General features: G+C 47.4%; 1 protein-coding gene across 3 annotated transcripts in view; it reads left to right on the top strand.

The window, feature by feature from the left end:
* Positions 1–14,413, top strand: part of LOC149349523 (rhotekin-2-like) — a 202,277-nt gene that overhangs the window by 120,037 nt on the left and 67,827 nt on the right. Inside the window, exon 1 of one of the 3 annotated variants that reach the window (XM_089578496.1) lies at positions 11,106–11,335. The exons of the other annotated variants lie outside the window; for them this stretch is intronic. Within the exon in view, the coding sequence (XP_089434622.1) occupies positions 11,246–11,335 (90 nt within the window). The 5' untranslated portion in view covers positions 11,106–11,245. Of the gene's footprint in view, positions 1–11,105; positions 11,336–14,413 lie in introns of those variants that run through there. 3 annotated transcript variants of the gene reach the window in all.

The raw sequence follows: 14,413 nt of genomic DNA, 5'->3' as shown, positions 1-14,413 counted from the left end.
CTTGCGCGCGCGTGTGTGCCATGCCCATGCTCGCTACCTAGCCGGTGATGAAAAGTGCGCTAGCCTTCGCATGATGAAATAACCGCGCGAGACAGTTGGACTTGCTGCTTAGCGCTCGGATCGTGGCGGGATAGAGTAAAATAAAAAATGGGCACGCTGGGAGACTGCCGTTTTCGTTCTTTCTCGCTGCGGTGACTCACTTGCGGAGGGTGGCGGGCAGAGTTTAGCGACCTTCGCTCGTCTCTTTCCTGCATCAGCGCTGCCGCGAGCCCGGGCGGCGGCCGACGCCACTGGGGTCCCGAACTAGGGACCTCCACCTAGTACTTGTAAGGGCTGGCCCCCTCTGGGTCAGCTCATGCAATACCTCCAGTAGTGCATGTGTAAATAAATGTTTTCCACCACCACCGCGGCTCGTCGGCTCCGCCAGGGTGGTAGTTGTCGCGTCAGTAGGGAGGAATCTCTTTCATCGTTGACTAACAACCGCGGCAGTTTTACCCTTTTCCCCGCGAAGCGCGGACGGGTTTGCATTCAACCCGGTTGTGAAGCGGAGTCGTTAGGTTTCCTCGAAACGTAGCAGATTAGAAACAAAGGCCAGCTACTACGTGTGTCGACCTGAACGCGTGTACGACCGTTTTTGAGGCGCATGCGGTCGCGTCTTTGCGACTCTGCGCACGGGCGCGTGAAGGCGCGGGGCAGGAGAGGTGTTCCACCATTCCTCCATGTGTTCTAAGATCAGGTTTGCTGCATATGCGAACGGGCGTATGACTGCAGCGTTCTGATCGGCGCGCCCGTCACTGCCACCCGTGCGGCGGCACAGGCGTATGTGTCGTAGCAAAACACGAAGATATATCTTGCGGTAGAAATACCCACATTGATTGTGGCTCACTCGAGACAACGAGACATGTTTAGCCGTGAGATTTTTCATGGAAGGCAGACAGCCAAGGATCTCGGCGCGGCCGACGCTGAAGTCCGCGAACGAAGCCGCAACGAACTTGGCAACACCGCAGGCGAGCTTTATCTGGAACAGCGTCGCGGGAAACGTTTAACGTTTGCGCTATTTCTATTCCAGAAAGAGAAAAAAGGCACCACACCGCGATCATGCACAACTCGTCCGATCGCTTGTGGGCTAGTCTCCACTAATAAGCGACCGTTCTCACTCCGGTGACAGATATTTTGCCCCCTAATGTCTGAAGAGTGCCCCCATGGAAAGTTACGCTATCCCCAAACGTGAATAACGATCGATTTCAAAACGACGACGCGATTCGTATCGCCAATTCTCGGGGCCAAGGACACGTAATAGAAGATTTGAGCTAGGTTAGCAGTACAAATAGTCAGTCGCTTGTAATTACAACAGGGAAATTCACATTGATTTCCTCAAATAGCTAAGATCAGCCACAGGTTAAATCATCAGTCATTGTAACTAGCACACTGCAGTCTTTTGTAGCTTTTTCATTAATTCATGCACTGTAGTTGTCGTCTATAAACATTGGTTGTTGCTGTAATGTAAACAAGCATCACTTAGCTGTTAGTTGAAGAGACATGTATTCATTCACGTAAGAAGTGTGCATCTGAATTATGTATAGTAAAAATTTCATATTTTATCATATTGCTGTCAAATATGAATCTAAATACACGAGAAAATTATGACATACCCAACAATTTGGAATATGTAAGATCAGTTGTAAACTGCAGTAGTTCTGAATTTCACATAAGAGTGACCGTGCAGCAATACAGATTTCTTTCTGTCATGTTTTGCAGTTCATTAGAAAAGTCAAAATAGAAATGACACAGTGTGGTCATAATTAAAGGGGCCAAGTCATGTACCACTGTGCTGAAGTGCATGGCTTTATTTTTTGTGCAGCGACAGCGGGCCACCAATTTTATTTTAACAGTAATTACTGAGCACATATTGCAATGGCAGCAGTGCAAAGAAGCCTGGAGAGTTGTGCTGGGAGCCAATCAATGCTGACACATACAGAAACAAGCTGGCATGTTGTCTATGCAACTCTAAAGAATTCTAAAAGTGTCCATGTGAATAGAAAACAATGTGGTTGCTTAGTACTGAGTAAAAGGCCGTACATGCCACCTTCAGTGTAAACATAACATGGTAAGGGATACATTGACCACGTATAGTGGTTATCTCAAGCAGAACTTGTAGAAATATATTTACGGATGACAGCTATGATGTTGCAAAATACAATGAAATAAAAAATAAGCATTTGAGTGTGTGTGGGGCATACATGCATATGTCCTCTTGTATAGCTTTGCAGGGATGTTTAAGACTTTTTTTCTGACCAGAAAAAAATTGAGGGATCTTAACATTGATTCTTGTTCCCGAAGCAGCAGGTAAAAGTGAGCATTGTCTACTTAACTTGTTATATATAAAATTTTGGAACGTGCTATCTGTTGCTTATTAGCAACATTTTCAGCAAAATGAAGCCTATTTCATTGCCAGTCTGGTTTTCAAACTGCCAAAGTTTTCTTTAGGCGTACCTTACGTTAAAATGACTCTGTTGTTAACCTAAATTGCTTGAAGATATTTGCCTAGGCTCTGCCTACTTTGCTGCTTCACATGAGGAGTCCATGTGAATTGAAACTGTGCTAGGATGGCTGCATGTGATTACATATGTTTTTTGTGGCCTCCTTTTACAAATTTATGCACCAAAATTATAATCCTCTTTTGGGGCATTACATGAAAACAACTCCTGTTACTAATGTGAGGAAAACAGCAACTCTATGATTAAATTAATATTGAGCACAGGTTTGTGCTTTTCTGTGTTCTACTGCCGTCATGTAAGAAAATCACTGCAGCTGTATTCTGGTTCCATTCAGGAGGACACAACTGTATGTGTAATTTAATCTCATTATAGAGGAAAGGGAAGCACTCTTTTATAAACGCTGTAAATGCTAGCCCCATAACATATCTATCTGGCTGGCCGTTTCAGATGAGGATAACCACGAGTTGTAACAGATGATTTGGTTATGCGACTGTACACAGTAGAAAAGCCTGCAGCTTCTACACGAATTGAAGAAATTTTAAAATTTCACTTTAGTGCTGTGACACTGGAGCTTCAGGAATAGTCGGAGGATGAAAGAAGCGGCTTGGTTTTGAACTGATCCCAGGACTTCAGCAAAGTTGGATTTGAGTCATATATGGCATTAGCAAACCCCAGCTGAGATTGTGCTGGAGTTTTGAAATCGGAGTAACTTAGCAGGTGATGCTCAAAAGATGTTACAGCGTAAATGTCCTAGACTGTGGGTATGAAAAAAATCAACAGTCATTGAAGCCAAGGAAAGCATAGGGGATTGTTTCTATATTTTTTTAAAAAGAAATACTCCCTTAATCTCTTCTCGGCTTCACTGACTGTTTCTTTCTCCATGTATATGTTGACACAACCCCCACAATTTTCTATCCTTGTCTTCAAATTAGATTTTATTTTTTATTTATTTGAACATACTGCTAGCCTCACATTTGAGGCCATCGCAGGAGAGGGACATCATGTACGCTAAAATAACACAGTTCAAGTATGTGTAAACACAAAGGTGATCGTAGTCCAGCAAGACAATATGCATTATACAACAGCTAAAAGAAAATGACAAAACAGGAGCAAGTCACATATTTGAGGACTTAGGCACGTGAACGAAAAAAAAAGAAAAAAAAAACACCCACAGTAGCAAAAATGCAGACAAGTTTTAAAGTTAGGGAGCAAGAAATGAAACAACAGCTGCTTACGAATGATACTGTCGTGAGAAACGAGCAACAAGGTTAGAAAAAAAAAACAAGAGTCAGATAAGAATGTCAGGATGTCATCGTCATCAAGGAAAAAAGAGTACAAGAGTACAGCGCACCAGCATCGCAGTCGTTATTACAAAACAAAGCGTGATATGTTGGTGATGAAATCTTCCGAGTAATGCGCAGTTGACAAAATTGCAAGGCTGACTATTCCACTCACGGATTGCTTGTGGGAAGAAAGAGTACCTGAATATATCATTGTGAAATCTGTACTCAGTTAAGTGCTTTTGGTGTTTTGTTCTGGTACTGCGTGTGTTTGACTGTATTAAGTACTTACTCATATCGATTTTCATACCTCCATTAAGCAGAAGGAAAAGAAACTTGAGGCGCAGTAGCCTGGCTCGGTTTTGTATAGTGGGGAGGTTGGCTTGTGTTAAGGGTTGTGGAGGGGAGTCATGACGGTGATATTTGTTAAATATAAATCTAACCGCTTTCTGATGTACGCCCTCTAATTTTTCTATGTATTGTTTGTGGAAGGGGAGCCAACATATGATTCCATAATCCATTATAGAGCGAACAAGTGACGTGTATGCTAAGAGCTTAGTGTCGACTGATGCGGATTTAAGCGAGCGTTTAATCGAGTAGAGAGCTGCCAGTGCTTTATTAGTAATATATGCTACCTGCTTGTTCCATTTGAGATCAGAGGAAATTATTACTCCTAAATATTTATATTCTTCCACTTTCCTTAACATCTGTCCTTGTAGTTAATAAGGGAAGTTTATTGGCACTCTCTTACTTGTTACTGTCATGCAAGCCGTTTTTTCTACATTAATCGCCATCTGCCACGTTTCACACCATTGTGCTATGCTTTCAAGGGCACTGTTTAGAATTGCTTGGTCTGCATGGCAGGTTATTTCTTTATAAACGATGCAGTCATCTGCAAACATTCTTACTGTTATGCTAGTGTTATTATGCAGGTCGTTGATAAAAAGAAGAAAGAGGATAGGGGCCAGAACGGAGCCTTGTGGCACGCCAGACATCACATCACCAAAATATGAAGAGTGCTCTTTAAAGTGTACATATTGGCGCCGGTGTGTAAGGTAGCCTTTCAGCCATTTGGTAATGTTGTTGTCACTGAGATAATGGAAAAGTTTTCGGAGGAGCTTACGGTGGGAGACCCGATCGAACGCTTTCGACAAGTCTAAGAATATCATGTCGGTTTGGCCACATTTGTCTATTGTAAACGCAAGGTCGTGAATTGTCTCTATTAATTGAGTCATCGTAGACAAACCTTTTCTAAAGCCATGCTGGCTAGGCACAATTATGTTATTTTTTATGTTATTGTGGGCGGTCGTGCAAGGATTAATAAGATCAGACCATGGTAGATGGTAACATCAATGGCTGAGTATTTTAACAAGTGTGCAAGTATTTAGGCAAAATTTAGTTATGCTGATAGTGAAAACTATTAGTGAAGTCCTAATAACATTAGCAAATAGGCCATTCTCTAGCATGCAGACGGTGGTTCTGGAGGGTTGGAACAATAGTATTCATTGTAGGATGGCAGACAACAAAGTAATCAATGAAGACTAGTTAAGTGGAACACTGAAAGGAAGGTCATTAATGAGTGTAAGAAAAAGGGAAGGCCCAAGGACAACAGGGGTTGCCTGAGATTCCAAAAAAAAGAAAGGCAGGATGAGTAAGAGTTAGCATGGGCCAACTGCTGACAGCTGGCTAGGATCACTTGGATCCAGTTCAGAATAGAAGGATGAAAGTTAAAACTTAAGCACTTCAGCATTATACTACTAGGGATTTTATCACATGCTTTCTCAAAGAGAGCAAAGTGTAAGTACATGTCATGAAGAATGACAAGTTGGCTATCACAGGAATGCTTGTTAAAAAGCGCGCTGATTTGGAAGGAATAAGTTAAATGGCCACAACACTCTAGCAGTGTGAGAGCACATAGTGTTTTTCATGATTAGGAACACGTGCTAGTCATAGAAATGGAGCAATAGTTGTGCTTTGTTGACTGGGAAGATGCATTTGAGAGAGGTAGGAAACTGTTTGCACAGTAAACACTAATGTGTGTGTGTGTGTGTGTGTGTGTGTGTGTGTGTGTGTGTGTGTGTGTGTGTGTGTGTGTGTGTGTGTGCGTGCGTACATGTGCACGCACTGCTTGCTGCACTTTGTCTAGCTGTTGCTTTGGCTTAGTGCCAAAGTGCTTGAACAGTGTGTACTGTTGGGCTAATTGGTGGCAAAGCAAAGAGGTGGAACTGCACTAAGGGACGAGGACAATACGACTAGAATAGCTAGCTGAAGCAGTGGTGGTGTCTGTTCTTTACTGTCGTCCTTGTTCGATAGTGTTATTTTACCAGCTCGAGAGGGTTTATTTTTAAATCTGCTGTTTCAAAGAGATGTCAAGTAAAGCCGACTATTATTTTTAAACCACGAAACTTCTGTGCCATGCAATACATTATTCTAATCAGCTCGCATAGTTTGCAGAGAACAAATTTGCTACTTATGTCAAGTAGATAAGCAACAATTACTTAGTGGTTGTGCCATTATCAGAACTAAAAATTTACATTTTCCTGTGTACAGCCATGCCTCGCTAATATCCACTCTGTAATATGATGGCTTGAATTATGGACAGTTTTTCTGGGCACAAAACTTTTTCAAAGCCTCTACGTGTTGTTAACATGGAAACTTGTTGTTTGGGCATTGGACAGGGTGACAATGCACAAAGCCCATTGGGACCTGCGTATTTTTGTCATCCAATATGGACTGTAATGCAAACAACATCTCAACTGTGGTAACCAGATACTATTAGTTGAAGTCAACCAACTTGGTCCATCCATCTAACCCAAAGCCTGTCGTTATCTAACCATTGTTCGGCCCGTGGGCACAGTCCCAAGGACGTGTCCGCATGTGGCTCAAAAATGATTGTACAGCAGCCTTAAAAGCGTAAGCAAGCTCCTTGTATGCTTAGTTCTTTTTGCTGCAGTGACCACAGAAAAGTGTTTGTATCGCTGTCTTTACGTTTGTACTACCTGTGTCCTTGGCATGTTGGAAGAGCTGCGTCTACTCCTTTCAAGTTTAGCGTGAAATGTACACCATTTGAAAAGAACAGACCTGATAGGCCAACAGTACATGCTGTGCTTTCCGCCACCTCAACTAATATATGTGTAGATAGATCCAGTGGTCTACGTTGGAGTTCTAGTAGAATGCTGACATAAGATTTTTCCGGCTTTGCTTTCTTCAACTCTTCTGGTGCCAGGTTTCATAAATACCATGCTAGCAATGCCGCACAAGAAGCTGTGTCCATGCAGAGCCGCACTGGTGGATCTGCACAGGGTGGTTGCGTTGCATTACTTTTTCTGCGTGTCTTCGCTTTTGGATGCCGTTGCTGCTGCAGCACTTATTGCATGCATACCCCACCTCCCCCCGAGTTCCGTTCAGATTGTGGAAACGCGAATTATTTCGTACTGCCAGCTGTAGGAGAGCGTTTGCAAGCCAGAGTCGAGCTTAAAAGCGTCGCTGGGATAGGGTGCAAGCAGGTTAGGGGGCCCCACCTGCTGGAAGGTGAAGCTGTGGATCAGGGCCTTTCGTGGCGAACAGCCGTCAGGACGGACCCGCGTTTACTCCTGAGCAATTAAAGGCACTGTTCTCGAGATGCAGGTTATCCTGCACACGCTGTTGCGTTTTTGGCTGGGAACCGTGCAGTGCATAGAGTACGGCATAGAGCATGCTTTGGTGGCAGCTGCCAGTCCGTCGAAGTGACGTGCAAATGCTGTTGGTCGCGATATCTGCAGTGGCGAAGCGCATCTACATGAAATAAACCTCTCCACTTTTCCGGCTCTCGATGGCATCTGATTATCCGTCTTGTACGCGTCGCATAGCCTCTAAACTTTCAGTCTGTTCCGGTGCGTCTCCGAAGTGGCGGTATCGAGGGTCTCTCTCCGCTTCTGCAGAATACGCCGCGAGCGCGCGGATCGGATCGAGGGTGCTGCGAAGGGGGTTTCCCGGTTTCCTTGAGGGCACAGTTGCGCACATTACGATTGTTTGGTATGCTTCCGAACGGTCGTATAACCAATTGCCGTAACAGCCGGCCATTCGCAAGTGCTGCTCGCTAACGGGATGAGGATGCCGGGAGAGGCGTTCGCTTCCAGGCTAATGACGCCCGCTAAATGACTAATGCAGCGCGATAAACGGTGGCGGCACTTTGGATGCCTGGGCGCGCGATCATCACGGAAACGATCTCTTCCGCGCTAATTACGACGCGCGATGTCTGTGGAGCGGCCGAGGGTGTCGCTGCCAAAAACACGGTAAAAGTTTGCTCCCGCGAAGTGGTTCTTGCAGTCATTTGCCGAACGCGCCTGCCCGCGACACAGTGACTGCGGCGTCTGCGAATGGGTCCACTTTCTGCTGTAAGAATTAAATTGCTAGGTCTGGTGACCGCCGTAGTGCATGTCAGAGGACAAACCTGCTATATTTGTCTCGCACGGCGTCAATAGAGTTTTAGACAAGCGTACGCCGCGTACGGTCACCGCTTACCGAAGCCGCCGGCCGCGGTAGGCGGTGGCAGTACATGGTAGACTAAAATTTATAATGGAGACTTCTACCGGTGCAGGCCAGCTGTGGCACACCTCATGCGCCGGGGCCATGTGCACGCGCAATGGTGGTGGATAGCGGTAGTATACGCTGTGCTAAAAGTCTGAGCGTGCCAGCAGGCAGTATGGGTATTGCGCACGATTTGCTCGCTGAATGGCGACCATGACAAGGCGTAAAAAAATGCGAACTCCAACTCGTGCTTGAGCGCTTGCAATTCACCACGTGTCTCTGGCGTCGCTTCTCTCTCCGTTGCTGCTTGACATGTGTTGTCTTTCCCTTCATTATCTGAGTTCCTTCTTTGATTACATATGCCTCAACCATGCAAAGCCTCTTTTGGTGTCTACTCTGGCTAACATCTTGCAGGACCACTTAGCGCGTTTTCCGCCGCATTATGTAATTGCTACTTGTGCTGCGCAGTGAGGAAAAAGCAGGCATAAGCATTTATTCTTCTCAGCTTGAGGCTTTCTCTTTTCACTTGCCTGATTACGCACTCATTTTTATTGTGGAATATTTCTGGCACTGGTACTAGCCGTCCGGAGGTTGTGTCCTCAGCAGTGCAACGCCATTGTTGTGACTGATGCCCTTTATGTTTGTACAGGTCTGGTTTTCGTCGTCAGTTTTCTGCTGTTGTGCCTTGCCATGTTCCTGAAATTAGCCTTCCGTGGTTTCCTGGCCAAAGTGGAATAGCAATGAATCAGCCGGCAGGCTTTCTCGCGTCCTATTCCTTGAGAGGCCGTGTACTGTGTGATGTCATAGCACGTTAAAGAACCCCAGGTAGTCGAAATTTCCGGAGCCCTTCACTACGGCGTCCCTCATAGCCTCAGTCGCTTTGGGACGTTAAACCCCATAAACCAAACCAAGCGATATATTGAGGCCCGTGTGGTGTGCGATGTGAGTGCACGTCGAACTTATCCGAAGCCTTCCACTACAGCGTCCTTCATTGCCTGAGTCGATTTGGGACGTTATACCTCATAAACCAAATCAGTGCACGTTAAAGAACCCCAGGTGGTCGAAATTTCCGGAGCCCTCCACTACGGCGTCTCTCATAGCCTTAGTCGCTTTGGGACGTTAAACCCCATAAACCAATCCAAACCATAAACCAAATCAAACCATACTCTTCGCGAACGCGTACCACTGTTTTATAAGCGCGCATGACTTGTGCAAGTTCTGTGTCAAGACGTCGCACCATGCGGATACCCCGTCAAACGCGCAAAATGAAGTGCACTTACGAAGAGTCACTTGCTAAAAGCGCACTCTAGCACAGCTAAACGGCGTAAAGGCCGGTTCACATGCAAGCGACTGAGCGATTGAGCGGCGCGTCGCAGCGAAAATTTCCAACTTGTTGAAACCTCGCCGCTCGTCGCAGCGACGACTCAAAACAGGTTTTTCCGTCGCGGCGACAGGATTCGCTAGCATTTTCGCTGGCATGTGAAACAGGCTTAACGTAAGTGCACTCGGCAAAGTGCGCACTCATGTCGGAGTGCGTTCACAGAACGAACTTTTGATGGCTGAGTGCATAGCCTCGCCAGTGGCGACTTCGAAGGCATAAAAAGTGCATAAGAAGTACTTACAAGTTTATTTTACATACTATAACACTGGTTTTAGAAAAAATTGAGTCGTTATATCTACAAGCGAAGCAACAAAACAAAGGAACGAGATCAGATGCAACATCGCTGCCCGCCGCCATCTTCTATGTTGTCGAAATTCTGGATAGTCTTGGCTGTTCTTGGCTGTTCTTCTATTTTCATGTTTTTCATCGTTAAAAACTGTTGAACCTTGTTTTATTAGCGCTGTCACGTTAAGAAATGAATTATTATGAATCCTTTTTCCTTTTCATCGACCTCTTCAAAATTCCGCTCTTTTTCTGTCGCCATATTTTTTTCCTACGAGTGCACTTTGCTTTCCCGTTTAGCACCGCGTAGCCCAAAGTGTCACTCGAGATGCCGATGCGCACTCCCGGTAAGTGCGCTTAAGTGCTCGAACAAATTGTTTAAAGCAGTTTATCTTACGCTGTTCTAGCTATCGGAAGGGCGTATGCACCGTTATCTGCAGAAATAAAACGTGAAATTTTGGTACAAGAAAACTCAATAGTTTATTTTATTTCTTATTTCATTTTTATTGTTTCCACGGACCAATGAGCCGTTACCAGGTCGCGGTTGCCGATAGGATGCCTAGATGCCCAGCGTCACCTCCTGCCATGTGGAGATCTGTCATTGGTTGCACGCTCAGCTCGTGCTGAGGCGAAAGCCACGCTAATGCTTGGGTGGTGTGATTCTTTGTTCGGAAACCGAGCAACAGAAGCCATGTCTGGTGAACCACCTGTTCCTGAAGGTTGGACTCGAAGAGTACACCAACGTAAGAGTGGTCGAACAGAAGGAAGGTATGACGTGTACATCATCAGTCCCAACGGGGATAAGTTCCGATCCCGTAAAACGCTTCTAGAATACCTGACTCTGACGAAGAGCCCGCTGTCAATTTCACAGTTCGAGTTCAAGGTGGCCGTCGAGCCGCCAGGTCGCCATGTTGGACCAGTGACGCGAGCGTTGGCTCGGGATCGTTCATCGAATGCGTCCACCTCCAACGATGCTGATGCTGCGATCGCGCGCACAGCAACCAGTGGAACAACGAGCGGGGCTGCCGGCGCCGGCGAGTCAGCACCGTCGTCGTCGGGTTCGTACGGTTCGAGTTCGTTGGCCCAGCGTGAGCGCGACGCCGCGGCGTCTCCTGTGCCTTCTGGGGACGCGCAAGAGCAGCGGCAGCAGCCGGGAAGTGGCCACAGGGATACTCGGGAGCCTGCTGCAACTCGTGGCGACGGGGAGTCTGACGCCGACGACCGACAGCCGGCGAAAGGAGTCAAGGGACGCGCGCCAGCAGTGAAACGGCGCAGCGGCGAGGCCTATCAAGAAGATGAACTTTTCTCAGAGTTCCACGTCATCCCGCGAGCTCCTACTACCAAAGAAGCACCACGCGGAGGAGAAAAACGTTGAACCTCAGAAGGTGAGCGCATGCATTACGCGCATTGCATTGCGCGCTGCGCCCGTTCACGCGGGCGCAGTGCGCAATGATCCTTCGCCTGCGAATTGGATGCGTTTGGCCCGGGGAACGACGTGCGCGCCATGGGTTCGCGACGAGTGCAGTGTGTGTTGGGTGCGGTGCTGACGAAACACTCGAGCACTTGCTACTTCGCTGCACCGCGCTCATAGATGCCCGTCGCGACATGCTTGCGGCCTACCGGGCGCTGGGCATTCTTCCAGACTCCCTCGCAACGTTATTGTGGCCGCAAGGCAGTGCGCGCACCCGTGAGCGAACAATCGTGAGCCTCTGTGGATTCCTCGAACAGGCGGGCTTGACGTCCCGTCTGTTCTCCGCCAGGTAGTTGCGTGCAGTGACCCGAACGCTCCGCGCGTGCTACCTCGGACGATGATCAGCTGGACGCCCCCACTCCAGCTGTTTTGTGCTATGTGTCGTGCGCGTGTGATGGAACAGCGATCGTCCAGATCTCCACGCGCGTGCGACTTGTATATATGTATATTTTAACCTTGTAGTCGTGCGCGTATGATGGAGCAGCGCTCGCCCAGATCTCCACGCGCGTGCGCATTGTATATATGTATATTTTAACCTTTGTAGATATGTAAATAGACTCATTGAAAGTGTACCCCTCCCCCTGTCCTTTCTCCTGTCCCCTCACCACTTTTCTTTCACTTATACTCTCTGCCTGCTATCCTTTATTTCGCTGCCCCAGCTCAGGTGCTTCCCGTCGCGATAGCAGATGCCGGGACAGCAAACATTCTTTTACCTTCCGTTTTGACATGTAAATAAACAACCACTACTACTACTTTTTTTTTTTCGCTATGGTGCCGGTGACATGTCACCTGAATTGGCGACGACTTTGCAAGCAGTGCTTTTGTTGTACTTGAGCAATGGCTCTGTGTGTGTGTGTTCAGGATGAAGGAATAAAACTTTGTCTAAAAAAAAGCTACTTTCCTCTTTTCTTTTCACTGCGGCAGCGTCCATGGTGGCGTAGTCGCTGCAAAGCAGTGCGAGGGAGAGTCGGGGGGGGGGGGAGGCGTTCGATTTTTTGCCCGCTGTTCGGCGCCAGCGCTTTTGACGTGACGCGCTCGGAATATTCGGCGGTGGCATTACGCAGCAAGTGTAAGCGTTGTCACTTTTAGCCATCGAGTCAAAATAATCTCGATCGAATCAACGGAGCACCGGGGGTCTCGAGGGCCTTCGAGCGGGGGCTGCGTGCACTCTCGGACGCGGAAAGTACACACAGCATAGCGCTGGGGACACGGCAGTATCATCTCTGAAAAACATGGAGTTTAAAATATACAGCCTATTTTGCAGAAAAAAAAAAAAACAGGCCGGACTACGAAACTGCTGCTGTGTGGCCCCCTCCCAGCCACCAACCATTAAGGTACCATTATAGTGAACTAGAATACCATACTGCAGTAGGCTTAATACCATTGTTACCAGCGATACAAAATCAACCAACCACGACCTCCTCTAGAGGGGGTCGTGCAACCAACACCAGCGTCCTCAAAAGTGCATGAATGCTACTGCAGCTTCTCCAAGACAACGAAGTCCATTTCAAGGGTGACTAATATTACTTTAACGAGTAAATATTTTGTTTTTAACCTTTTCAGTTTAAACTTTGAAAGCTGACTGCTAGCTTTTGCTAGCATGCCTGCAAATTATTGGTGGCGACGGTGGCGCCACAACGCCTTGGTGTGATGTGATGGACACTTTCGACGGCGGTCGAGTTTGCCGTGGCACAACTCCTTCGAGTTTCGATAGCAATTCAGAATCTCGAAGGCTCTCGACTCAGTAGCCTTTGTATACGGTGGCTAGATGAGTAGATGTGCCGACCGGCAAGGAACAAAGCGTAGTTCCGCGCGCCTCCGCCTCATGACAACAAAACTGGCGCTGCTGTTCTCCGCCCGGCGCTCTGGTGCGCATCGTCTGCTTTTCGTCGCGGTTGCATTTGGCTTTTCGCTCACCTTAATTTTGGCTGATAACGTTACTTTTATTGCGAAAGCAATACTACTCGCACTTTCAAGCCTTCGCGTGACCCGGTTGCAGTTACGTTTGACCTTTAGCGGAGTGAATATGGGCGACCAACTCGCTCCTTCAGATAGCCCGGCTGCAGTTACGCCGCGCCGCGAACCTGTGGCGCTACTGCCGCTGTGACGTCATACAAGCTGTAGATTATGGGCGACCAACTCGCTCCTTGAGAGAGCCCGGCTGCAGTTACGGTGTGTGTTTGCCGCGCTGCGCACCTGTGGCGCTACTGCCGCTGTGACGTCATACCAGCTGTAGATTGTTTTCTTTCTCTCAGTCGCAACAACATCAAAAACGAAATATAAAAAAAATTACCGAAGACGCTTTGAGTCGTCGCGCAGCGGCGGCCGGTAGCCACGCGTGACCTGTAGACGCGGCGCACTGCGTTCCAAGACGCTTCCAGTCGTCGTGCAGCGGCGGCCGGTAGCCACGCGTGACCTGTAGACGCGACGCACTGCGTTCCTTCTGTTGGAGGCGCTGGTTACATCAATACTCGCCATTGCATCCTTAGTACCCATTTCATGACCGCATTTTATCTTCGTTTTTTTTTTCACCTCTTCCACACTGCTCTCCTTCTGTCTTTATCTCCCAAATTCCCCTTCCTACGCAGAGTAGCATGCCAGCGATTTTTAACGCCGGCTAAATTCTCTATTTCATTAAAGAGTATCTCTCTTTCTGCTTTCGCAACCTACCAGGCTTATTCAAAGCTAAGCCCTCGCCAATTTTTGTGTTGAACATCACTGTACACTACGGGTGAAGCAGATATTCCCCTGTAAGGACGTTGTGCACCGCGGCAACGTTCCGGCAGCAGATTCTTTCATCAGGCTGGGTCGGCCGGCACTCACCACACGAACAGCAACTACTTTATTTTCTTCTGTTTCCGTCAGCTATAGCGCTGTGCAGTTCGCAACAGACCCAGTGCTTTACGCTAAAGTGAAGAAAAGTCTGTAGCCAGCTTGAAACCGGCGAGGAAGAGGCCTAAATTTTCATTGCTTTTGTGCCGTGGTGCCCCAG

This window comes from Amblyomma mixtum, chromosome 3 (genome assembly GCF_055824585.1).
Source record: "Amblyomma mixtum isolate Tamu chromosome 3, ASM5582458v1, whole genome shotgun sequence".
NCBI lineage: Eukaryota > Metazoa > Arthropoda > Arachnida > Ixodida > Ixodidae > Amblyomma > Amblyomma mixtum.
This window is presented reverse-complemented; position numbering and strand designations above follow the sequence as displayed.